The sequence below is a fragment of the Lipotes vexillifer genome, unplaced genomic scaffold (assembly GCF_000442215.2).
Source record: "Lipotes vexillifer unplaced genomic scaffold, Lipotes_vexillifer_v1.1 scaffold189, whole genome shotgun sequence".
Classification (NCBI taxonomy): Eukaryota; Metazoa; Chordata; class Mammalia; order Artiodactyla; family Lipotidae; genus Lipotes; species Lipotes vexillifer.
The window spans coordinates 3,302,581-3,327,588 of record NW_006785816.1 but is presented as its reverse complement, the minus strand read 5'-3'; the positions used below and the strand labels follow the sequence as shown (position 1 = coordinate 3,327,588).

The following is a 25,008-nucleotide window of genomic DNA, read 5'->3' as shown; positions in this document are numbered from 1 at the left end:
GAATGCTGTTCCACCAAATCCAATACCTACAGGAAAGTTTTGGGATCCTTAAGACCTAAGGGAAGGCTGGTTTTTTTTCTCTTGGAATCAGCTACCCAGGTGTTCCAATACTGCTTTAACCACCTCTTGGTGTTTCAGCTAAGAATGCCTGTCTCAGCTCCACATGGAAATCCACCGCAGGTACTTGCTGCTGCTGCTGAGACACCTCGGGTACAGGCGACTCTCCTGGTTGCTCAGCGAGGCTGTCCTACGTTTGACTTGGACTTCCACCTCTGGGATGTGCTGTTCCATAGTCCATCTCAAGTGTAAGCGGTCCCTGGCCCTGCTCCATCGTGCCACTGGCTGCTCCTCAGAACAGAATGTCTCCAGTGGCCCTTCCATTCTGCCTGGGCATCCTTGTTTTGTTCTTGATCTTAGGAGGAAAGCTTTAGTCTTTTAGCATTAAGTATGATGTTAGCTGTGGGTTTTCCATAAATGCCCCTTATGAAGTTGAAGAAGTTTTATTCTTATTCCTCCCTCTATTTACTCCTTCTATTCCCATTTTTATGAGTGCTTTTATCATGAAAGTGTGTTGGGTTGTATCAAATGCTTTCTGCGTCAAGTGAAATGATGCGGTTTTTCTTCTTTGTTCTATTAATGTGATATATTACATTGGTTGATATTCTTATATTGAACCACCCTTGCATTCCTGAGACAAATACCACTTAGTGGTATATAATCCCTTTACTATGATGTTGTATTTGGTTTGCTAGTATTTTGTGAGGATTTTTTTCATCTGTATTTGTAAGAGAGATTTTTCTGTAGTATTTTTTTCTTGTGTCTTTGTCTGGCTTTGGTATCAGGGTAATGCTGGCCTCAGAATGAATTAGGAAGTGTTCCCTGTTCCCTCTGCTTTTATTTTCTAGGAAGGGACTGAGGTGGATTGGTATTAATTCTTTAAATAGTTGGTAGAATTCACTAGTGAAACTATCTGGTCCTGGACTTTTCTTTGTTGGGATGTTTTTTGTTTTTTAATATACTTTATTTTTTAGAGCAGTTTTAGGTTCACAGCAAAGTTGAGCAGAAAGTACAGAGAGTTCCCATATATCCCCTGCTCCCTCCATCCCTAAAACCTTCCCCAGTATCAACATCCCTCACCAGAGTGGTACATTTGTTGCAATCACTGAACCTACATTGACACATCATCACCCAACATCCATAGCTCACGTTAGGATTCACTCTTGGTGTTGGGAGGTTTTTGATTACTGATTTAACCTCTTGTTATAGGCTTCTTCATATTTCCTATTTCTCGAGTCAGTTTTGGTAAATTGTGTTTCTAGGGATTTTTCCATTTCATTCAGGTTATTTAATTTGTTGGTGTATAATTGTTCCTTTATTTAAATGAGGTTGGTAATAATGTCCTACTCTCATTTCTGAGGTTAGGTATTTGCGTCTTCAGTTTTTCATAGACAGTCTGGCTACAGATTTGTCAATTTTGTGGATCTTTTCAAAGAACCAGCTTTTGATTTCCTTGATTCTGTTTTTCTATTTTATCTCCACCCTAACTTCAATTGTCTTCCTTCTGCTAGTTTTGGGTTGTTTGCTCTTCTTTTTCTAGCTCTTTAAGGTGTAATGTTAGGTTGTTGATATATGAACTCTGTTTGTTTGTTTAGCTCAGTTAACTGTTATCTTTATTATTGACACTCTTAAACCAACAGTTGTAGAGGTGTGCCACTAGTTTGTGGTTACAAGGGTGTATGTATATAATTTTTTTAAGTTTTTTTAATTGTAAAATATATATTACCTAATTTATGATTTTGACCTTTTTAAAATGTAAAATTCAGTGTCATTAAGTACATTCATATGTTGTGCAACCATCACCACTATCCATCTCCATAAATTTTCAACAGCCCAAACTGAAACTCTGTACCTAATAAACAACTCTCCATTCTGCTTTCCCTTAACCCTGGGTAACCACTATTCCACTGTCTCTATGAATTTGATTATTTCAGGTGTCAAATAAGTGGAATCATATACTATTTGCCCTTTTGTGTCTGATTTATCTAGTGTAGTGTCTTAAAGATTCATCTGTGCTGTAGCATATCAGAATATACTCCTTCTTAAGGCTGAATAATATTCCATTGCATGTATATACCACATTTTATCTATTCATCCATCAAAGGACATGTGAATTACTACTTTTTGGCTATTGTGAATGTTGCTGCTATGAACATTGGTATACAAATATCCTTTTGAGTCCCTGCTTTCAATTCTTTTGGGTATCTACCTAGAGGTGTAATTGTTGGATCATGTGGCAATTGTGTGTTTGTCTGAGGAACTTCCATACTGTCCTCAATAATGGCTGCACCATTTTACATTCCCACCAGCAATGCACAAGGGTTCCAGTTTCTCCACATCTTTGCCAACACTTGTTTTTTTGCTTTATTGGTAATAGTCATCCTAATGGATATGAAGTGATATCAATTTGCATTTCCCTAATGATTAGTGATGTTGAACATCTTTTGATGTGCTTATTGGCCATTCATATATCTTTTTTTGGAGAAATGTCTATTCCCTTGCCCATTTTTTTAACTGGATTGTTTTTTGGTTGTTGAGTTGTAGCCCTTTATTTATTCTGGACATTAGACCCTTAATAGATACATGATTTGCAAATATTTTTCTCCATTTTGTAGGATGCCTTTTCATTCTGTTGATTATTTCTTTTGCTGTGCAGACGGTTTTAATTTTGATGAGGTTTATCTATTTTTTTTTTTTGTTGCCTGTACTTCTGGTGTCATAGTCAAGAATGCCAAATCCACTGTCATGGAGCTATTCCTCTATGTTTTCTTCTGTTTTTTTTTTTTTTTACATCTTTATTAGAGTATAATTGCTTTACAATGGTGTGTTAGTTTCTGCTTTATAACAAAGTGAATCAGTTATACATATACATATGTTCCCATATCTCTTCCCTCTTGCGTCTCCCTCCCTCCCACCCTCCCTATCCTATGTTTTATACTAAGTAAACCTAAAGGAAAGGCTGAAGAGTCAGTTGTAAATAGTATAAGCTAGATGAAGACTTGAACTGAAGCACATCATTCTGGGGGAAAGATAAATATTCACACTAAAGAAGGTAGAGAAATTTATTGCCACTTGAAACTATAACTCAGATGAATCAGACCAAAACAAAACAAAACAAAATCATTAAGTTGACATTAAAACATATTGTTATTTGATCAGATTTGTCTTTTGAGGATTTCTTTACTGATAGGCACTTCTGCAACCAGTTAATTTGGTATAAACATGTTGGTTTTTTTTTTGCAGTACGCGGGCCTCTCACGGCTGTGACCTCTTCCGTTGCGGAGCACAGGCTCCGGACACGCAGGCTCAGCGGCCATGGCTCACAGGCCCAGCCTCCCCGCGGCATGTGGGATCCTCCCAGACCAGGGCACGAACCCGTGCCCCCTGCATCGGCAGGCGGACTCTCAACCACTGCGCCACCAGGGAAGCCCAAAGATCCTATTTTCTCTGCCATATTTCATAAGTATCAAATTGGATACTCTTGTTGTGCTGCAATTGCCAGCATGAGCTCAATAGTTAGAATGTTTCTTCTGTATATCAAGTTGCATCCATTCAAAATATGGAATCCCCTGCACAAAACCAAAATGAGAACATGTTTTGCTCAAGCATTTGTTAATGTGGCTATAAAATATTTAAAAGTTTCCTAACATATAGCATTTATTTTTAAAGTAGTCCCTTCACCCACAGTACTTCCATAAGACTCTTTTGTAGCCCCTAAAAATAACCAAAAAGGGAAAGGACTCCTATCCCACTCCCTCCCCGACCCCTGCCAGCTACTTTTACTTTAGAGTGGAGGTCAGAAAACTTTTTCTGTAAACGACAAGATGGTAAATAGTTTAGGCTTTGCTAGTCATACAAACCCTGTTGTAGCTACTCAATTCTGCTGTTGTAGCACATGACAGCCACCGACAATGGTAAATGAGTGGGTATGGCTGCATATGAGCCAAGGCTGTAGTCTGCCAATCCTTGCTTTAGAGTACAGAAATTAATTTGCTTATGTAAAATATATAGCAAGATTAATAAATTAGAGCCTAAAAGAAAGGTACAGAATCTTTCTTTTAGTCCTTTAGGAAAACCATCCTGTAATGCCTGTATTGTCTATTTTAAATATATCTACATAGTTTCATTTTTTTCTTACCCTGAGATATTTATTAAGAAAGGGTAATCCGGAGTCCAGTACATAAAACATCTTTGGGGATATATATTATTTAAATAGAAAGTGATAATACTTCTAGCATTAAAAGAACCCCAGCTGCCAAATAATAATGACTCTGTAGTGTGCCTCCAACATATTGACTGTTAAAGGGCAATAAGTTCTCCCTGGCAGTTATTGCAGCAATTGAAAGTTATATTTTCATATCTTGTATAGGGATGAAATCGTCCAATATTTTTCTTTGTAGCAAGTAAGGTGGTTGGTGAAGACTCAGAAAATGGATTATCAGGTGAGCTCTCTGTACAGGTTACTGGATCCAAAATGCGTAGAACCTAAGGAAAATAAGAGGTGATGTCAGATGTATGCAGTAAGGACTGTAAAAGCCCTTGGTTTTATTAATATATAACTACCAATAAGTGCTATTTCATTAGTATGAAACTGCCATAAAAAATAACATCTGAATGATGACTTTGATTATAGAGAACTTATGCCTTATCTTAAAAAGCTCTAAATTTGACAATGATGTCGTTATTATATTACCTAGGTTACCTATTTTTAAAAATAATGAAAATTAATCTTATGCATATTGATGAAAATATATGAAAACATAAAAGAAAATTAGGTTATATCAATTTTACTGTAAGTGATGTTGATTTTTATCTTTAACCAAAAAGTATGCACTACCTTTCTCCCTCAGTCCTTCACTGGACTGCCTGGAATTGGGATTCTGCCTTCATCCTTCTACTGAAATGTTATTTCAAAGTTTTTGATCATTTACTTGTAAAATCAATGGTTTTCATTTCTCTTTTTCTAATTTATATGAAATATTTGATGCTAACGATCATGCTTTTGTTTCTTGGATTCATGGACACCATACTCTCTTAATTCTTCTTCTGCTCTGATTTTTCCTATTCTGTTTCCTTTACTGAGACCCACAACAGGAGGAACTCTTGGGTTGAAAAAAATTCTCCAGTTAAGGGCAAGGATAACATGGCTGGCTCATAGCTCCTGTTTCTCATTTTCATATTCTTCCAACCATCATCATATGATGAACATGGGTTATTGGGCAAAGGAGGCAGGCACTGGAATTGGAAAGGAATTGGGAAAAAGCAATGGTGGAAAGAGCTTTCTCTCCTTCTATGTAAGGCTTATTCAAAACAGCTTTCAGAAATGGCTTGAGATGTCTGTTTCCCTAGCTCTCATATTGTCCAGCAGGTTTTTTTCCTTCTAAGTTACCAATGTACCCAAAGAGCTATAGCTAACTTAAAAACGTCCTGGCATCATTTAAGAGCTACCATTCTATTTCAGTACCTGTGTTTTTCTACTGGATTACTGCTTTTTCAATTTAGTTTTTGATATCCTTTTATTTTTTACGGAACTTGGTTAGATGCTACTGGACAAACAGAGATAAAGGGCTTATCTTAAAGCTGCTTATAAATTTAGAAGGGAAAATTATAACAGTACCCCAACTCTCTATATGTTATTAAATTATGTGCCTTTAGAGAGAGGAACAAAATGCCAAAGGAATACAATTAAAGGAGACCAAGATACCAGTATAGATATAAGGTTTCTAGATTTTAGCCTGAAAGTGATAGGGAAGGATTTTAAGCAGGGTGCCTTTCAGAGAGATCACTCTATACACAGCGGGTGGATGAGGGATGGAGTGGGCACTAAAGCAGACATGGGAAGAACAGAGAAAGGGAGTTTACAGCAATAATCTAGCTAAGAAATGCTGACCTTGAAGCAACGTGGCTAAAAGGTCCAAGAGACACTAAGGAAGTAGGATTGTCCGTTTTGTTCAATGAGATGATAAGGTGGATAAAGGATTGGGAGAATGGGATGTAAACCAAGCCTTGAGGCTACCCACCATTGTATAGTGAAATAGGAGGGTGTAGGGTTATGTAAGCCAAGGGAAGAGACTGTTTCAAGATATCAGGAGTAGTTAATTATACCAAATGCTACTGGCAGCAACCAGGTAGGCAGCAACACCAATTCCCAACAAAAAGAATAGAAAAAGAGAAACGATTTTGGATAAAGCTGATGAGTTTAGTTTCAGGGACTGATTCTGTAAATAGCTGAACACCTACTGTTGTACAAAGGATTATGCCAGACCTTGAGGAAATGTAAGACATAAGCTCCTTAAGGAACTTACAGTTTGGGAGAGAGATGGAGAATCAAACAATTGCAATTTAACATGATAAAGAGCTATACTAGATATATATGTACAAAATGGAAGCCTGGAGGAAGGAACATCTAGGTTTGCCTGTGGGATTCAGGGAAGGCTGATTCTTAAAGGCAATATAGTGGTTGGGCAAGAAGAGAGATGTTGGGAGGGCAGTCTAGGCAGAGGGAAAGTATGTACAGAGGCATGAGATACAGTGGCTTATCTGTGGAATGAAAGTGGTTAACACTGCTGGGATGTGAAGTTCAGAGGGTGGACACACCTGGAAAATGATACTAGAGAAGGGGAACTGGAATAATGATTAATGAAAGGCCTTCTCTACAATATGAAATAATTCAGATTCAGTAATGAGGGAGACTGGGAGCCCTCTGAACAGCAGTACCAAGAATGATGGGATTGGCATTTTTGAAATAACTCACTGACAGTAGAGGATGGCGTGGAGGCAGGTCAAAAGCAAGGTGGGGATATTGGTGAGGAGGCTATTACTAAAGTTTAGCCTGGAGATCAGGTGTTTGAACTTGGGAGAGGGGATAAATTAGAAGGAACTGATAGGACTTGTAAAGGCAACAGGATTAGAGGGATGAAGGATATAATAGTAAAAATGATAGCTACTATTTACTGAGAAATTACTGTACCTATATTGGAAACTGCTACAGGCTTTATATGTATTATTTTATGGAATCCTCAAAACTGTTGAGATCACAGTTCAAGGAGAGATGTTGAAGATTTTAAAAGTGGAAAAGTTCTGGTAATGACAAGGCCTATGATGGGGACATGGGAGTCAGATACTGAAGTGTAATGAGGGTGAACCTGAATGGTTGTAGAACTGTGAGACCACAGTATTTGACAGGTCACCTGCATGAGCCCTCAATTCACACAGGACTGAAGGTACCAGGTCTACACTAATTGATTCTGTGGAGTCTGGCACATTCCCATGTATATGGGGAAAAAACAAATAACATCTTAGACCAGAAGTAATCAATTATCTACTCTTGATTACTAAATTAAAAGTTCTACACAGTGCTTTTCATATCAAAATGAGCTCAAGAAAAGGATTATCAATGATTCAGTAGCTAAAAAATAGGGCATCTTTAAAAACAACTACAAATACATTTTTTTCTCAAGTGCTTGAGAAAATTAAAGCTCAGAAGAGGAAATAATTTTCTACAAGATCCCTAGCTCATTAGTATGAGAATCAAATTTTGATCCCATATTTCCTAACTCCCAATGCCAAGCACTTTCCATTACAACATGTCACCTTTCAATAAGAGGACAGTCTTAGAGGTTCCACAGATCACGAAAGAGAAGTATTTTACCGTTTCAGCCATTTTTTCTGCTGGTGTGCTGCAGAATTCAACTGTTGATGGAAACTTTTTTTGACCCTTAGTGCCAACATTTCCCAGAAGATGAGAATTTACTGCTTTTGCCAACTTGTGATTTGTTAACGCTAGTTCTGCTGTGCTGTGAGGTTGCGCGTTAGGGTAGTAAGTTTGCTCTCTTCCCCACTGCAAGGAGACCAAGAGCTCCTCCAACAACCTGAAAAGAACACACATGAGCACTGAATATTAATAAGAGGATAAAATATAAAAATCAAGAATAATGAATAAATGAGAAACATATTTCTGAAATCATATAGTATCTTTCTCCTCTATCTTTCTCTCAGAGTTCAATAAATCAGGGAGTCTGGTAAAATAAGTCAGATTACAGAAAGCACTTATTGATTTTATGGTTATCTGGAAATCATTCAACAAACAGCACATTTTTTAGTTCTCATATTTTAGTACAGATAAAATATAATAGTATACTCATACAGTATTACAGAACTACTGATTTGTGCATTTATTGAGATATTTATATGGTATATGTATATGATAATTTTTTGTGTGAGTTACATTGGTTGATTTCTAAATGATAAACTAACTTATAATACTTGGGATAAAACCTACTTGGCCACAATCTATAAACATTTTTATATACTGTTGGATTTGAATCACTAAAATTCTGTTAAGGATTTTTGCATCTGTATTCATTAGAGATATTGGCCTGTAGTTTTCTTGTAGTGCCTCTGTCTGGTTTTGGTGTCAAGATGATGCTGGCCTCATAAAATGAGTTGGAAATTGTTCCCTTCTCTATTTTCTAGAAAAGTTTGTGTAAATTTGGTTTTATTTCCTCCTTACATATCTGTTAGTATTCACCAATGGATCCATATAGGCCTGGGGTTTCCTTTACTAGAAAGTTTTTGACTACAAAGTGAATTGCTTTAATAGGTTAGGGCTATTCAGGTTATCTGTTCTTGAGTACTCTGGTGGTTTGGGTCTTTTAAAGAGATCGTCCATTTAAGTTGTTGAATTGATTAGCATAGTGTTGTTCATAACATCCCCTTATTATCTTTCCTATGTCTACAGAATCTGTAGTGTACCCCTCTCCTTCTCACCCCTGATACTAGTCATGTGTATGTATTTTTTTTCTGATTATACTGCCTAGAGGTTTTGTACTTATCTTTTCAAAGAACCAGTGTTTGGCTTTCTATTTCATTTATTTCTGCTCTCATCCTTTTCTTCCTGCTGCTTAATTTGCTCTTTGTGTTTCTTAAGAAGGAAGCTTATTGACGAGACCTTTTTTCGTTTCTACAATAAGCATTTAAAATTATAAATTTCCCTCTAAACACTGCTTTAGTTGCCTCCCACAAAATCTGATATTTTGATATATTGTGTTTTCATTCTTCTAATTTCCCCTATGATTTTCTCTTGACCTTTACTTATTTGATTTGTAAGAAATCAACTACATAAAAGTATAAAGTCCATTTAAGGAAGACTATCAATTTTGACTTCTGGTGCATACAGACATGAAAGTAAGCTCTAATACTGTAGAACAATCCTCAAAAAGATATCCTTCTGGGCTTCCCTGGTGGCGCAGTGGTTGAGAGTCCATCTGCCGATGCAGGGGACACGGGTTTGTGCCCCGGTCCGGGAGAATCCCACATGCTGCGGAGCGGCTGGGCCTGTGAGCCATGGCCGCTGAGCCTGCGTGTCTGGAGCCTGTGCTCCGCAACGGGAGAGGCCACAGCAGTGAGAGGCCCACGTACCGCAAGAAAAAAAAAAAAAAAAAGATCTCCTTCCAAAGGAAAGACCGGTATGCCTTTTGGCTTCTACCAAAAACCATACAAAACTACTATAACTATAACCAAAAACTACTTTTAAATCCAGAGATTTCTTCTATTATAGATATAACTAATTCTCTCCCCAATTAAGAATAAAAGAAGCATGTCTTCTGTTTTTTCAGTCTTTCTCCCTCCCCTGGGCATCTGTTTTAAAATGTATATGCTCAGTAAGTTATTAAATGTGGAAATACTAAAGAACTATCTCAATAACAAAAATTGCAGGAGAAAGGAGAAGAGTTCAGAGTGTAAACAAGTGCCATACTTCTGCGTAGCTATCATTTCCTGACGAAACTGTTCCCGTTCACTCAGGAGATCTTGTATAGCACTCTGTGCATCACGGTTTTGACGCTGTAAAACCGCTCTGGAATTGGTTAACTCATCTGCCATAACCCTGGAAAAGATGAAAATCTTACATATAAATTCTCTGACAGTGTTAAGAAGTTAATATACTACCTTTGTGACTGTCATTTTTAAAAACTTACAAAAAAGATTTAATGTTGTCAAATTACTTCTCAGTTTTTAAATCTTCACCAAAAAACATGTAAAATCTTTATGAGCTTAGAACTTATTAAAGGGACTCAATTAAAATATCTGTTTACAAAATGACAAAGGAAACAGTTTTTTAACTTCCCTATATAGTGACTTTGGAATGTACTTCAGTCTTACTCTAGATTAATCAAGTTTTGGGAAAAAATAACATTATTTAAATGTTTCTTAAATACGGAAAATTTAAGAGAAAAAAATGAGTTGTTTTTCTGCCATCAATTACTTCTTTGTCCTTAGAAAAATATTAAATGTAGAAAGATTTATAAAAAAGCAAAACTAAGTCCACTAAGTCCTTCTTCCTGTCCAGTATCCCCATCCTTCTTTTATAATCAGTGATCAATAAAGTAACCAATACATTTTTCTAGAAAAAAATAATCTATGTGTATATCAACATAAAATTATGTGTAAAAATAACTATATTCATATTATTTACAAAAAAGGGATTATTTAATACAAACTTTTCTATAGTTTGCTTTTTTTCACCTAATAATTTATCTTGGTGATTTTTTTTCATATTAGCACACATAGAGCTAACTCATTCCCTTTTTTTAAAAAAAAAACAGCTTCATGTTTTCTTCTGATTGGATGTACCAAAATGTATTTAACCAATTCTCTATTGATGGAACTGAAGCAAAATTTTAAAGTATTTTTATTCAGCTGAAAATCTTAAAACTAAAGTCTCAGACCATAGTAACCACTGAATTCCTTAAAATGAAAACAATTCTGACATTAAAAGATTAAATCAACTAAAATATCAATAAAGTTTGGTTTAATTATTATTGCCCTTAGAGTGTTACTATCAGCATTGATCAGAATGTTAAAAAAAAGTTATTACAGTAATCTGTAAAATATATGCATGATTTGCTTCTTAGGCTGTTCAATGAGAATTAATTAATATTCATTCTAAGTCAATAAATAGTAAATAAATTCATTTCTCCAAATAGATCCTATATTAGTACAATTAGAAATAGATGTGTGTTAGATGGATAACTGTTCTCCAGTAACTCAAAGTTGGAAGGAGGGGATAAATAGACAATCATAATATATAAGAGAGCTTCCCAACTACCAGTGTGTCCATGGGCCTGGGGGTTCTAGGGGCCTAGGGTTCTCACCTCTACTGGAGAGTAGCCTCATCCAGTATGCTATACAGTATGTTATACAGATGTTATCATTTTCTGTTTGTGCGTGGTGAGAAAAAGGTTGGGAAGCTCTATTCTGTAGTAAAATGAGCTATAAGAACAGAGCACAAGAGACAGAATATGATGTACGGAGTGGCAACGATATTTGAGTTCTCCAGATAGAAGGTGGGGGAAAATAGTCTTTGAAAAATTTTACATATTTATTAATTGCCTGAGTTTACAGTTTTGTTTTGATCTTAAACATTGTAGTAGGAGTGATTTCTGCTATAGACGAGTAATTCAGAATTCTGGAATGAGGGGGGTGCTTTTTGATACCACTTTTCCATTTACGGAGACTGTATGACCTCCAGAGGAGGGAGAGTCCACATCTTAAGTAATACATGAGGTACTCTGACAATTTGAATCAGAAATTTTCACATTACAATCTATTTTCTTGCATTAGGGGTCAAAAATCTGATAGAGCAAAAGCTAGGAAATGAAATACTATTTAAAATAGAAAATACCTGCTTGCAAGGAATTTACTTCGCCACACATCACACTGTATCGACATCCGTTCTAACTGTTCGGAAAGCTGAGCTGTGCTTCGACCTAGGGCTTCGTTTTCTAAAATAAGCTGATTTTTCTCACGGGCTAGACGTTCAAAGTGATATTGAAGATCATCCCCAACAGAAGCCACCAGCAGCTTTTTTAACTCACGATTGACCTGGAAGAAATCATGACCAATACAAGAAGCTCAACGTGATGCCAGTGACTTTAATGTAGCAAAATGAACAAAAGAGAAACTGTGTTTCATGTAGTTTGGACCTCCATTACTAAAAGTGTGTATCAAAAAGTGATATTAAATATTTAAGTTTCATAATGTATATAACCATGTCTATATCTCTATTAATCTATAGTCCATGTGGTTATAATCTTAGCCTCTTATTATAAGAGTACAAATCATTATCATAAAAATTACAAATTGCCTCCAGTCAACACTTAAAGGCAAAAAATTAGAAAACTGAACCAATAAATTTTGCTAAAAGATATGACAGAGTGTTTTATAAATCTTTTCCAACATTTAAAAATTGATTTCTTTGTGCCTTAGGATTTTTATTTTTAAGAATTTAAGCAAAGAAAGCAATTCACATGTCTATAAGCATGTTCTTCACATTGTTATCAAAAATGCAAAAAATCAAAACATAAATGTCCAATAAAAGGTATTGGTATATGGTGCAGTCATTGAAGAACACTGTTGCTATTAATAATGATATTTTAATAGAATATCCTGTATTAACTAAAAAACTAAAAAAAGTGAGTCACAAGGCAAAAATATACTCAGTATGTATAATTATGCATTTATAGCCAGATGGTATAATATAGGTAGCACTATTTTCATTATTTTTTCTGTATTTTCTAAAATGTTTACAAATAAATATGTACTAGTTTTGTAATTTGAAATCAGTTATTTAAAAATATATTAAAATATATTATTAAATATATTAGAAACATTTGAATGACAACCACTAACCATGGTGTCACAAAGACTAACATCTAGCAGAAAGATGTATAATCTAACAGAGAGGCAAAGTGGGGCTGGTAAGGCCATTACTAAGATGTAAAGATTAAAGAAAGTGAATCAAGCACTATAGATAATTTTCCATTTACAATGAAGATACTGATACTTATACCACCATTCTCTTTATTCTAAGTATTATCTATACCTAGAAAAAAATACTTGGAATTTATGGATTCTTAAAGCAAGGATTATTAACTAGTCTTACTTAGTCAATCTCTGGTCTGCAAGTTCATAACTGTAACCTCCTTTACAACTTGTAGGTAGCCTTGTCCAAAGTACCTCACACTGTCCAAAGTACCTCATACTTCAACCATGTTTAGAGGATAAGTTCCCAACATAAACTAGTTCTATTAGAGGCACTAAAGAGAATGAGAAATTTAAGAGGAAGTTTTTTAGATAAATGACAAGTTATAATGACATTGCAAGAGGAAGTATTGTTTTCTAACATGCAGGCTCAGAAGGCCCAGGTATAAAGAGAGGTACTCATTAAACCTATTAAGGCTGTTCTTACCTCTGACTGTACTCTGAGCTGGTTTGAAAGACCTTCTTTGTCCTGTAGTAACCTCCTTTCAGAGTTCTTGAGCTTTTCCAATATATTCTTTACCTCGGATAGTTCCTTTCTGGGTTCTTCAACTCCCTCTGGCTGGCCAAGGAATTCTCCTTTATGATGTCCCAGAGACTTAACCTTTGCATTTTTGTTGGGGATATCATGGGTTATAGCAGCTTTGGGAACTAATATTCTTACAGCTTCGACTTCCACTGCTTTTTCAGCGAGAATCTTCCCTAGCTGAAGAACGCCTGGGCTCTCTGATGGAACTGCTTTCTTTCGTGGACTTGGAAGGATGTGATGCTTTATAGGTTGGATTCCAGGAGTAACTTCAATAGATTTAGGTGGTTCCTCAGTTTCCATTCCATCTCCTGCTCCTCGAATTGGGGATGAAGTAAGGATGACTATAGAAGGGAAAACAAAACATAAACTACTTACTGAAAAGAAATGCCAGGAAAATGCTAAGACATGCTTTACCCTACATTCAGAACTCCTGGTACTGAAAAAAAGGGAAAAAATTTAGAGTAAAAATTTTCAAAACAATCATGTGTCAACAAAAGATGAACAAAGTCTTACAGGTTCAAACTTTCCTTAAGTAAATGGTTTCTCTCTTGGTAGAAACTGCAAGAGATTTGGAATCAAGGTATTCGGCCTCAACTTCTACTTCCTAGTATAATCCTAAGTAAATAATGTAACCCTCCATGAATCTCTATTTCCTAATCTGCAAAATGGAGATAGTAACAACTATGCTACAGGGTTGTGGTACAAAACAATGTAATAAGATCAAATGCCTGGCACGTTGTAGACACTCAATAATATTAGTTAAACATAAAAATAAATATAAGCTATGTATATATGTATTCGAAAGTGTCTACCTCAAAATAGATTGACCTGTTTTGGTGAGCTCTTAGCAAAGAATGCTTCACAAGTTATCCAACCAGATTCCTTAATACTCTCTCTCCTAGGCCTTTGTTTCTGCTATTTCTTATTCTCTTAAATGGCTTCTTTCGACACTTACTGTGATTCTCACTTATCCCTTTAAGAAGTCAGCTTAAACTCTACTCTGCATTAAATTTTCCCAACTGTTCTAGTCTACTCTCTGAATGCCTATGCTACTTACTATCTCAAACATTCAGTTTGAATCTTAATCATGAACCATAATTATCATTTATGGGTTTTGTTATATGCTAAATCTCACTTTCCCAATAAGTCTGATAAGCACACTATGGCCAGGCATCATGCCCTAAACAAGTGGAAGGAGCATGGTATTATAGAAATGACATGAATTCTGGGATCAGCCAGATCTGGTTTTGAGTCCCATTTCCACCACTGCTACCTGTACAATCCTGGACAAAATCCTGCAATTATCTAAGCTTCAGTTTTAGCCTCCATGAAATGAATTTAACAATACATCTAGGGTTACCTTATGTCTTAAATGAGAAAATGGTTAAGTAACAAATAAACAACACTTATAAAAGATTTACCATGTGCCAAACACTATTCTAAATACTTTACACATAACTCATTTATCCTTACAGTAACCCTTTGAGGTAAATATAATTAGCTCTATTTTATAGATGAAGAAAATAAGGCACAAAGAGGTTCAAGAACTTGCCCAAAGTCATACCACACAGTTAGTAAGTAGAAGATGCAGAATGCAATTCTGGGCAGCCTGGTCCCAAAGACTGAGGCCTTAACCACTGCACACACTGCCCCTTCAAGTGTCAAAAGTGTCTTGCACAGAATTGCAGACATTCAATAAATGATAGCTCCCATTCCTTTCCTCTGTAACACTTAATACATTGCTGAACACATTTACTAATTTGCTCAATTAAAATAATCTCCCGTCTGGGACTTCCCTGGTGGCACAGTGGTTAAGAATCTGCCTGCCAATGCAGGGGATACGGGTTCGAGCCCAGGTCCGGGAAGATCCCACATGCTGTGGAGCAACTAAGCCCATGAGCCACAACTACTGAGCCCGCATGCCACAACTACTGAAGCCCACATGCCTAGAGCCCGTGCTCTGCAACAAGAGAAACCACTGCAATGAGAAACCTGTGCACCACAACTAGAGTAAGACCCGCGTGCAGCAATGAAGAACCAATGCAGCCAAAAAAAAAAAATCTCCCCTCATATAAGACAAACCTGGCTAGCCGTCCTTAGTTCAGATAACCTTTGGAAGGCAGCTATGCTCACCACTATACTACCATTGCTCCAGTCAAATAACAAAAATTTTGTTTCTTTTCTCCTATTTTACCTTACCTCAAATTAAGCAGTGTAAGAAGTTTCATTGAGTCATCCTTCTCCAAGAAAGGGCTAATTTCACTAACTGATTCAAGAAAATAAGTGGTTTAGAGCTTAGAAAGAATGGAGGATCTGCTAGACTGGGAAATGTTGCAACCTTGAGGAAATGGCTGAGATGATACCTAACCTACATGGAGTTCTTGAATTAGTATATTCAGTAACATCCCTATGAGCAACAAGTTAGATTCCTTGCCATTTTACAAGTCCAGCATACATCTGAGAAAATGGAGGCCAAAACCTAGGAATGGTAATAATTAGCTTTTATTCAATTTACTATGTGCCAAGGACATAGTTCTAAGTCCTTCAGATGCATCAACATCATTTAATTTTTACAGGTTTCATGGGGTAAGCACAATAGTACCCATTTTGTAGATAGAAACACAGGCTGTAAAAGGTTAAATAGCTTGTCCAAATCATCAGTGTCAAACTGGGATTTGAGTCCGAATATGACTCGAGCTAAGCTGTTAATTGGTCTGGGAGGCCTTCCACAAACAGAACTATTGCCTCATCAACCTTGAACTTAATGCCTCTGCTAATAGCCCTATTTGTCAGGTTGCAAAAGCCCACAGAATTTATATAACAGTTATAGTGAACTTAAAAAAATGCAGATCTGATATGCATCAAACCCTTGAATGGCTTCCTATCACTCTCAGAATAAAGACCAAGATCCTTACCATGGCCCATATGGCCCTTGGTGATCTGGCCCGCTGCCTATCTCCTGGGTCTCAATTTATGCCATTCACTCCCTCAGATCCTAAGTTCCAGTGTTACTTGCTTTCTTTTAGTGTCTCAATAGGAGCAAATGCCTTCCTCTTCCTCTGCAGACATTTCTTCTTGGAATATTCTTGGAATCTTCTTCCTAACTTCTCCCCTACTCATCCTTCAAATCTCAGTTCAACCTTTCCAAAGGGAAGCCTTTCTCTAATCTTCCATGATTAGGCTAGGTTCTTTGTTTACACGCCCCTAGAGGAAAGACCCTGCCTTTCTCTGTTTACCATTTATCAAAATGGTAAACATTTTTTTTCAGTGTAATTAGTTATATACTATTTGTGCTTTCCACTAGGATATAAGTTCCATGAGGGTAGGGACTATGTGTCACTCGTTTACCACTATATTCTTAGTAAAGTGCCTTGTACCCAGAACTCCCTATCTGATGAACAATAAATAAATGGAAGCAAGAGGAAGGGAAAAGGATAAGCACATATAAAGATGGTGATGATAAACTTTTGAGTTTTACAGGCAACAAACATGCTGCCTGGTGCCTAATATTGGCCAGACATTGTATGAGGTAGTGGGGACCTCTATGCTTAAGAAACTTACTATCTAAACTTGAGGAGACAGGACATACATGTAAAAAGATAACATATTACTGGGTAATATATAATAAGTGTGCAATAAGTGGCAGAAAAATATCTCTACAAAAATTTGATTTTTACAAAAGTGTTAATTGAACAAGCATGGACTATTGATCAGTCTTTGGTGAATTCATTACTATCTAGCCAAATCATATATTCATATGATTTAAATATACATTTACAATGTTGTGTTAATTTCTCGTGTACAGCAAAGTGATTCAGTTGTAAGTATGTATACATTCTTTTTCATATATTTTTCCATTATGGTTTATTACAGGATATTGAATATAGTTCCCTGTGCTATACAGTAGGTCCTTGTTGTTTATCCACTTGATATATAATAGTCTGCATCCGCTAATCCGAAACTCGCAATCCCTCCCTCCCAGGTTTCTACTTTTTAATAAGCTTATTTTTCTTCTTCTTCCAAACTTAGTTATATAGATACAGGAACTAGAGAGTAGAACAGATTATCATCATACACAGTCACATATCTTCTGGTTTCTATTACTATTTTTTAAAACATTACATTATTAAAAGATATTAAGAAGAAAAAATTATATATATTCTAATCATTCTAAAATAACTTTTCATTACTTCAAATTTCTTCAATATTTTTATATACTTATACTCATAAGTAACTTTATAAGCTTAATATATTTTTCTGTTTTGCTTGTCTCCATATTTTCATTTTATGACTATATTATTCCTTCAAGTTAAAATAGCACTATTTAATTAATTACTATTTTATTGTTGGATGTTTAGACTCCAACTTTTTTATTATAAAAATGCTTTAGTGAATATTTTTATGCCTACAGGTTTTTTTTTTTCAAATTCTCAATTATTCCTTTTGAATAAATTCCCAAGAATAGAATTAATGTGCCAGGTGAAGATCTGCATTGTCAAACTGCCTCACAAAATAACCCTACTGACATATCAGTAGATCTATTACTTATGTCTTTATTTAGTTTTATTTTTTGCATGCTCCATATCCATGAGCTAATGCAATGCTTAAAAGTAAATAAGAAAACATTCTAAAGTGTTTAGAATGGCACAGTAAGCACTCATTAAATGTTACCTCCTATTGCTTTTATTATTATTCTTTAAAAAAATCTAATAACTTTGGATCTTGATTAAGGGGAGAAAAAGCTTAATATCATAAAATATAATTGTGCCTTTTATTATCTTATGCTAAAGTTTTACAAAGTTATATCATCAGACTTTAGGACTATTTTTTCATTTATCATATTTTTGGGGACTTTTTCCTAAGTATGTAGTAATGTACTGGGAATCCTGAGTTATGTTACACAGGAGGTAGAAAGACATCTGAGGTATAATTAAGGTGTTCTATTTAACGAAACGTTTTATATTAAAATAAAATATTTTGTCATTTCTGTATTAAATGTTAACTAAGACATACCTTGAGCTTTAGGACTGACTCTACTTTCAAAAAGATGAACAAAGGAATACTTCCGAAAGTGAAATAAAGGGTTTGGTACTTAGTTCATGCTGTAGCACATCAGCATGGAGAAGGAGAATTCCCACTGAACTGTTTTAAAAATAAAGGTCTAGGGCTTCCCTGGTGGCGCAGTGCTTGAGAGTCCGCCTGCCGATGCAGGAGACGCGGGTTCGTGCCCCGTTTCGGGAGGATCCCACATGCCGCGGAGCGGCTGGGCCCGTGAGCCATGGCCGCTGAGCCTGCGCGTCCGGAGCCTGTGCTCCGCAAATGGGAGGGGCCACAGCAGTGAGGGGGCCACAGCAGTGAGAGGCCCGCATAACGCAAGAAAATAAATAAATAAATAAATAAATAAATAAATAAAGGTCTATTCCCATGCTTTTAAAATATGTTTTCAAGTTTGTCTAACTCTATCTTGTACAAATTTAATTTTGTCACTAAGACATCCTGGCATTTAAGAAGTAATGTAGAGTCATGAATTAACTACAGATTCACAATAAAAAAACACAACAAAAAGACACACTAGAGCTATGCCATTCAGGCCCACTGAAGCTGAAGAAATAAGAAGCAGGTGTGACATCTGTTAAGATTAAATACGATTTCTAGGCAAGTCGTAACATTTTTGAGTTGGAATTTTAGGTAATGGATATTCAAGAACAAATCACAAAATGGTTAATGCTAAATTTAAAAGGCAAAGAAACAATGGGTATTGAACAGAAATCTCTTTTCAAACAAAATTGTCATAAAATTCCAATCAAGAAATTCAATCAATTTGGTTCAAACTCAATTTACTCTTCCTTTATTTAAACTGTTCTACTTACTCAAGCACTTGTGAGTCCCAAAGCTGAACCATATCTCACATGGCAGCTCCCTCTTTGTAACAACTGTGCTTCTAGCTACCGTGCATGGGGCAAGGAGGCAAGGGGGAGTGAGGGCTTTACATTTTCTCGCCCAGTAACTTACTTTCATAATTCTATTTTTTCTGTGACCCACATAGAAACCTTTATTACATATGCACTAGGCCCAATCCAGGGCACATTCATGAGCAATTACCTTCAGTCAAGTGGGATGACAGTGATCTATGGTACCAGCTCTGTAATTATGAGTAATGTTTAAGTAAAGCAAAACATCAATCCCTTCCCATTCTTTGAAGGGAACCAACAAAACAATTCTTCAATTACTCATCAACATTAACTTCCACCTGTAAGCACTTATCAAAGAATTAAAACATATCTAAGGTTTATGGCTAATTTCACTGCCTTTCCCCCAAATTGGTGAAATGTAGCAAGAGAACAAATAATACTGTTCAGTAGGGGTTGGCAAACTTTTCCCATAAAGGGTCAGATAACATTTTAGGCTTTGTGGACCATGAGGCAAAATTAAGGATACTACTGATATATAGGCATTTATATATGAAGAGAAAAAACACAACTTTAAAGATGAAATTCAAATTATAATTATTGAGTGAAATTTTTGGGGGTAATATAGGTTTAATAATGAAAAGAATAGAGTTCTTTTTTACTTGGGATAACACTTGGCTTAAGTGGGATTCAAAGCTCGTGTTCCCTATGATCAGACTGCCTGCAAATATTCTCAGCAGGCCCAAGAGCCATAATTTGCCAATCCTTGCTCTAGAATACTGAGGCAAAAAGAACATTATTTTATAGTCTGTAATGAAACAATCATTTCTCCTTTTTTGATAAAACTGTAAATCTATGAAGACAGATACTCAGAGTCAGCAGGATGGTATAATAAAACTGGACTAGACTCTGAGGCAAAAACTTCAGTCTCCACTGCCACCCATTGTGTGACCTTGGGCAAACCACCCTACATTGCTTTCAGAATAATGCAAATAGAAGAGTGTTTCAAAATAATTTGTTTCTCTCCTAGACTAAACTGTTGAGATCTCCTAAGGGCAGGGACTGCCTCCTAATCTTGGTATCATCAGCTTAATGAAATGGTGCTTGGTGCAGAAAAGGTGAGTAAGTGCTTACGGAAGTTCATTAATGTTAACATTAACACACCACCTAGAAGATTTCCTTTTAACATCCAATAACTAACTCATTTAAAAACTGCTCGATTTTTCTCCTCTACACGAAATCATTAATTACTAACTCATAATCTGACAAACTTTTCAGATTGTATGCAGATTCAGTTATAAAACAGTTAAATTAGGGATCATCACTTGGTAATTTTAAATTAATATTCTTTTATATGTCACCAGTATCACCCAATGAAGTTTACTTACCACTAAATTAGAAAAATATGCTATAGGCAGTGAACTTAAGAGTCGGGCCCACGTTTACTGACGTGGAATCCAAACGTTCCTTTTGTCACAGGCCCCGCAAATAAAAGAGCTTCCCGGTCAAATAAGTGTGGGCAGTGCTGCATACCACGTATATCTCTTTGGAGCTGCACAGTGTACATCAGTATATTAAAGCCTCTGAAGGGTCCTGTAGTATAATCTCTCCCTTAATCCAGCATTTCTCTAATTTATCTGTCCATGGAATCCTTTTTCACCTAATAACTATTGTTCCACAGACTTAGAGTTAAAAGTTAGACTATTTTATGGAATTATAAATATTTGAACATCTCAGACCTTCCTATTTGGTCTATTTTCACTAAACTGTTTGACTTTAATCCCTTTACTTTTAATTTCAACCTTGCTTCCCCCAAAAATTTTGGATTCAAATTCTAACTTTCTAATTGTTTCTATTTATTGCATGTTTCCCTTTCAAAAAGCCTTAGCAGCAAGGACACATCCATCTCATGATGACAGTATTGCTCAAATGTCTGCTGAGAAGAGGTTCTGTCCCTATAAGCCAATCTTGCTTCTTTTCTGAGGCAGTTACAGGAAATGTAGGCAACTGACAAATGTCAACCATATAAGTGCACCTTTTCTCAGGCCATGTGATACAAGTAACTGTTCTTCACTAACAGTTAAAATGATATTAAATGAAGGATTAAGACTAACAGCTGACTACCTCACTGTAAAATTAAGATCAAATGAAGTAATGTATGTGAAAGTGCTTTATAACTCTAATCCTCATTACAAACAAGTAACAACAAATAAATAATTTCACAGAGGCCTTGCAATAACTAACTTCTAATTACTAATGATAATGTCGTATTTAGTTTTTCGTTTTTTGCCAAGTACCATGCTAACTGCTTTCATAGTAGTTATGATTTAATTGCTCTTATTTCCCATTAATCCCCAGCTTATTACTTTCATTTCAGTTCCTGGTTTGCTTATTCTAATAATATAAAAAGCCTCTGGTGACCTGAAATGCTCTTGCACTCAGCTGAATTAAATTCAGTTAAATATTTATTGGCATGATCTTCGCTGTCTAAACACATTTAAACCCCCTTTAAAGAGTTTGCTTTTGGAGATCTGCTTGCTGCAAAACTGGCTTCTAGAAAATAGTTTCCCATCTCTCACTGACAGCTGCAACCTCCACAACTCACTCTACCCAATAACCTGAATCTAGAGGAGCTAACTTTGGGACATGCTAAGACTGTTTTCTATGTCTAAGTGAAGATAATCAGTAGACAGTAAGCTACAAGGGTCTGAATCACAAGGAAAGAGATCTGAGCTATAGATAGATTTGGAAGCCATCCTTATAATTACTAAAGCTGTGAGAGTAGAAGAGAAGGAGGGCTGAAAAACATCAATATTTAAAAGATAAACCAGAAGAAGAGGAGAATTAAAAAGAAACTATAACTAGAGCAGTGGTGTCCAACAGAACTTTCTACAATTATAGAAATGTTTTATATCTGCACTTTCTAATACAATACCCACCAGCCACATGTGGCTATTGAGCACTTCAATGTGGCTAATGTGACTGAGAAACTGAATTTTTAAAAATACTAATTTAAGCTCAAATAGCCACATATGGCTACTGCATTGGACAGTGAAGGGCCATAGAGTAGATGGAAAATAAGAGTAAAGTCATGGAAATCAAGGACAAAAAGTATTTCAAAAAGTGGGAATGATCAACAGTATGAAATGTTACACAAAGGACAAGCAAGGCAGGACTAAAAAGTAACTACTGGAGTTAGCAAATGTTCTGAGTTGAACTGTGTCCCACCCGTACCTCAGAATGTGACCTCATTTGGAAATAAAGTCATTGCAGATGTAATTAGTTAAGATGAGATCATACTGGAGTAGTGTGTACCCTAATCCAATAAGATTAATGTCCTTATAAAAAGGAGAAATTTGGACACAGACACATACATGCACAGGGAGAATGCCACGTGAACAAAAAGGCAGAGATCACTGTGATGTGTCTACAAGCCAAGGAATACTAAAAATTGCCAACAAACCACCAGAAACTAGGAGAGAGGCCTTGAACAGATCCTTCCCTAGTGCCTGCAGAGGGAGCATGGCTCTGCCAACACCTTGATCTTGGACTACTAGACTCTAAAACTGTGAGACAATAAATTTCTGTTAAGCCACCAGTTTGTGATACTTTGTTACAGCAGCCCTAACAAACCAATGCAATAAGGAAAAGTTCTTTTATACCTGCTGGTTTTTCATCCATCTACCCAAATCTTTTAAAATGTACATTCTTATTTATTTAAATCTCAATCTTCTAGTGGACAGAGAACATAGCTATAAAAATTTGCTTTTACACTACTGTTTAACAGTAGTAGTCATCTAATAAATACTACCAAATGATGTTACTATTCACCTGTATATCTGTAGTCCTGAAATGTAAACACTGCATTAAAAAACAAACATGAAGAGATATGAAATACAAATGATTCCCAAGGGCTCTATGGGGTTTGGTTACCTGGCTCAAACAGTCCTTCGTCCTATCATCATAAATTTCATGTTTTAAAAACAATTATCAGCAAAAGAAGAACACTTACCTTTGGTTTCTAAACTTTCAAGAGTAGTCATTTTTTTCACCAATAAAAATGCACCCCAAGACTTCTACTAAAAAACCTAAAAATGTATAAAATGAAAGAATTAAAACAATACCATATAAAAACATTCACTAAGTCCCCGTAATTTATATACTGTGATATTCTTCTTCTGCATTTAATAAGGCTGCATTTAGGAGGTGCCCCTTATAGCCCTTTTTCACAAAGTGATATTGTTATGGTTCCCAAATGTCTCAAAAAAATTAGGGGTGGTTTATTTTCAAATTTCTGTTTCAGTGTATACTCTAAATTACCACCAGTATATTCTAAATTATCAGATGTGTGTCCTTAAATTTAGCTCAGAAAGAGTACTATAGTTACTGTAGGGGCTTTTGTATCACTGATATGACACCAGGAATTTAAAAGTAATTAAAGTAATTATGTTCTCAGTAGACATTATTGACACTGTTTTGTTCACTATATATATCAGAGAGGAGCTTCTGTTCAGATGTTTAACAAGCGATAAAAAATTCATGATAATTTGCACTTCTTGGTAATAAAATTAAAATGGCATAGCATATACTTTCAGAAATGTATGCATGGCCTTACAGTATAGACTAAGATTCAGTGGAGAACGTTGAGAAGGAAGGTGATACTAATGCAGTGATTATGAGTATGATGAACTGGACACTGGATGACAACTGGTTTCACCACAAAAATGATCACTCGGGTACTCGATATAACTCGGCATAGCGTCTCCCACGACTACTTTCCTCAAAAGTCACAAACCCTCCTCCTATTGTTCTGAAAACAGGTCTCCAAAGACCCTTCGAAAGAGCAGTGAGCCCTCGGAAGATGCGCAGCGAAATGTACGAGGGCAGCGAAATGTACGAGCACAGCCAATGTCGGCCAGCAAACACCAAGGGAAGGGGGTGAAGGATGGGTCTGGAGTGGGTAACAGGTATGAAGGCGGCAGGATGGAAGCGACAAGCCTGTCAACCTCTGCGGTCCCCAGAAGTCGAATCCCAAGTTCCGTGCCTGTCTGAACAAGCCTTCCTGGAACAACAGGCAACCTTTCCTTACAAAGCGACTGAACACCAAACTTCAACTCAGACCGCCGTCCCGTTCCAAAACGCCCTCTTAGTTACACAAGTCCGTTTTTGGACTTACCTCTCAGACTCTCACTCTTCCTATTGCAGGGGGCCTCACTTTACACGTTCTTCGTCTAGCTCTCACTGGGCTAACTTCTCCACACACTACTCTTGCACTCGGAAGCCAATCCGCCCAGGCCTTGGTGACATCAAGCTTCTGGTTCACAAATAATCACTTCCGATTACTCAGGGTTTCGTTTCCGGAATACTTTTCCAAAAGAAAAAGGTAAACACACTCTGTGGTGCGTTTAAACTCAAGTAACACAGAACATCTTCTGTAAGACTCCAGTAAGTGAAAACTGGATGAACCTTTATTAAAAAATAAAATGTAGACTATTTGGACCCTAGCCGCGTATTAGTTTGAACTTCCGAGTTATCTGTCGGCCAAACGGAAGTGATGATGCTGGCACGAGGTAGGCGGTGTTCCGTCGCCCCAGGCGACGGAGTGAAAGGGCGGTTCTGTCGATTGGGTGGGCGGAGCTGAGTTTAATTTTAGCCAATAGGGACGAAGGGGCGGACAGGGCGGCCCACGCAAAG

General features: G+C 36.4%; 1 protein-coding gene across 1 annotated transcript; it reads right to left on the bottom strand.

The window, feature by feature from the left end:
• Positions 1-4,191: 4,191 nt before the first annotated feature.
• BLZF1 (basic leucine zipper nuclear factor 1) lies at positions 4,192-24,628 on the bottom strand. Its single transcript, XM_007458119.1, has 7 exons — positions 24,491-24,628; positions 23,327-23,402; positions 13,307-13,746; positions 11,741-11,940; positions 9,815-9,943; positions 7,709-7,928; positions 4,192-4,542 (listed from the first exon to the last, which is right to left on the bottom strand). Exons 2-7 carry the CDS (start codon positions 23,355-23,357, stop codon positions 4,357-4,359), a joined length of 1,206 nt encoding a protein of 401 aa, XP_007458181.1. The 5' UTR covers positions 23,358-23,402; positions 24,491-24,628; the 3' UTR covers positions 4,192-4,356.
• Between the last annotated feature and the right edge of the window lie 380 nt (positions 24,629-25,008).

What these genes read in the sequence shown, in the direction of transcription:
- BLZF1 (XM_007458119.1), bottom strand. Translation starts at nt 23,357, where the DNA reads ATGACTACTCTTGAAAGTTTAGAAACCAAAG. An exon ending in TGAAAGTTTAGAAACCAAAG is followed by an intron (nt 13,747 to 23,326) that starts GTAAGTGTTCTT and finishes TCCCTTCTATAG; the next exon opens with TCATCCTTACTTCATCCCCA. An exon ending in AGCTCAGAGTACAGTCAGAG is followed by an intron (nt 11,941 to 13,306) that starts GTAAGAACAGCC and finishes GATTTCTTCCAG; the next exon opens with GTCAATCGTGAGTTAAAAAA.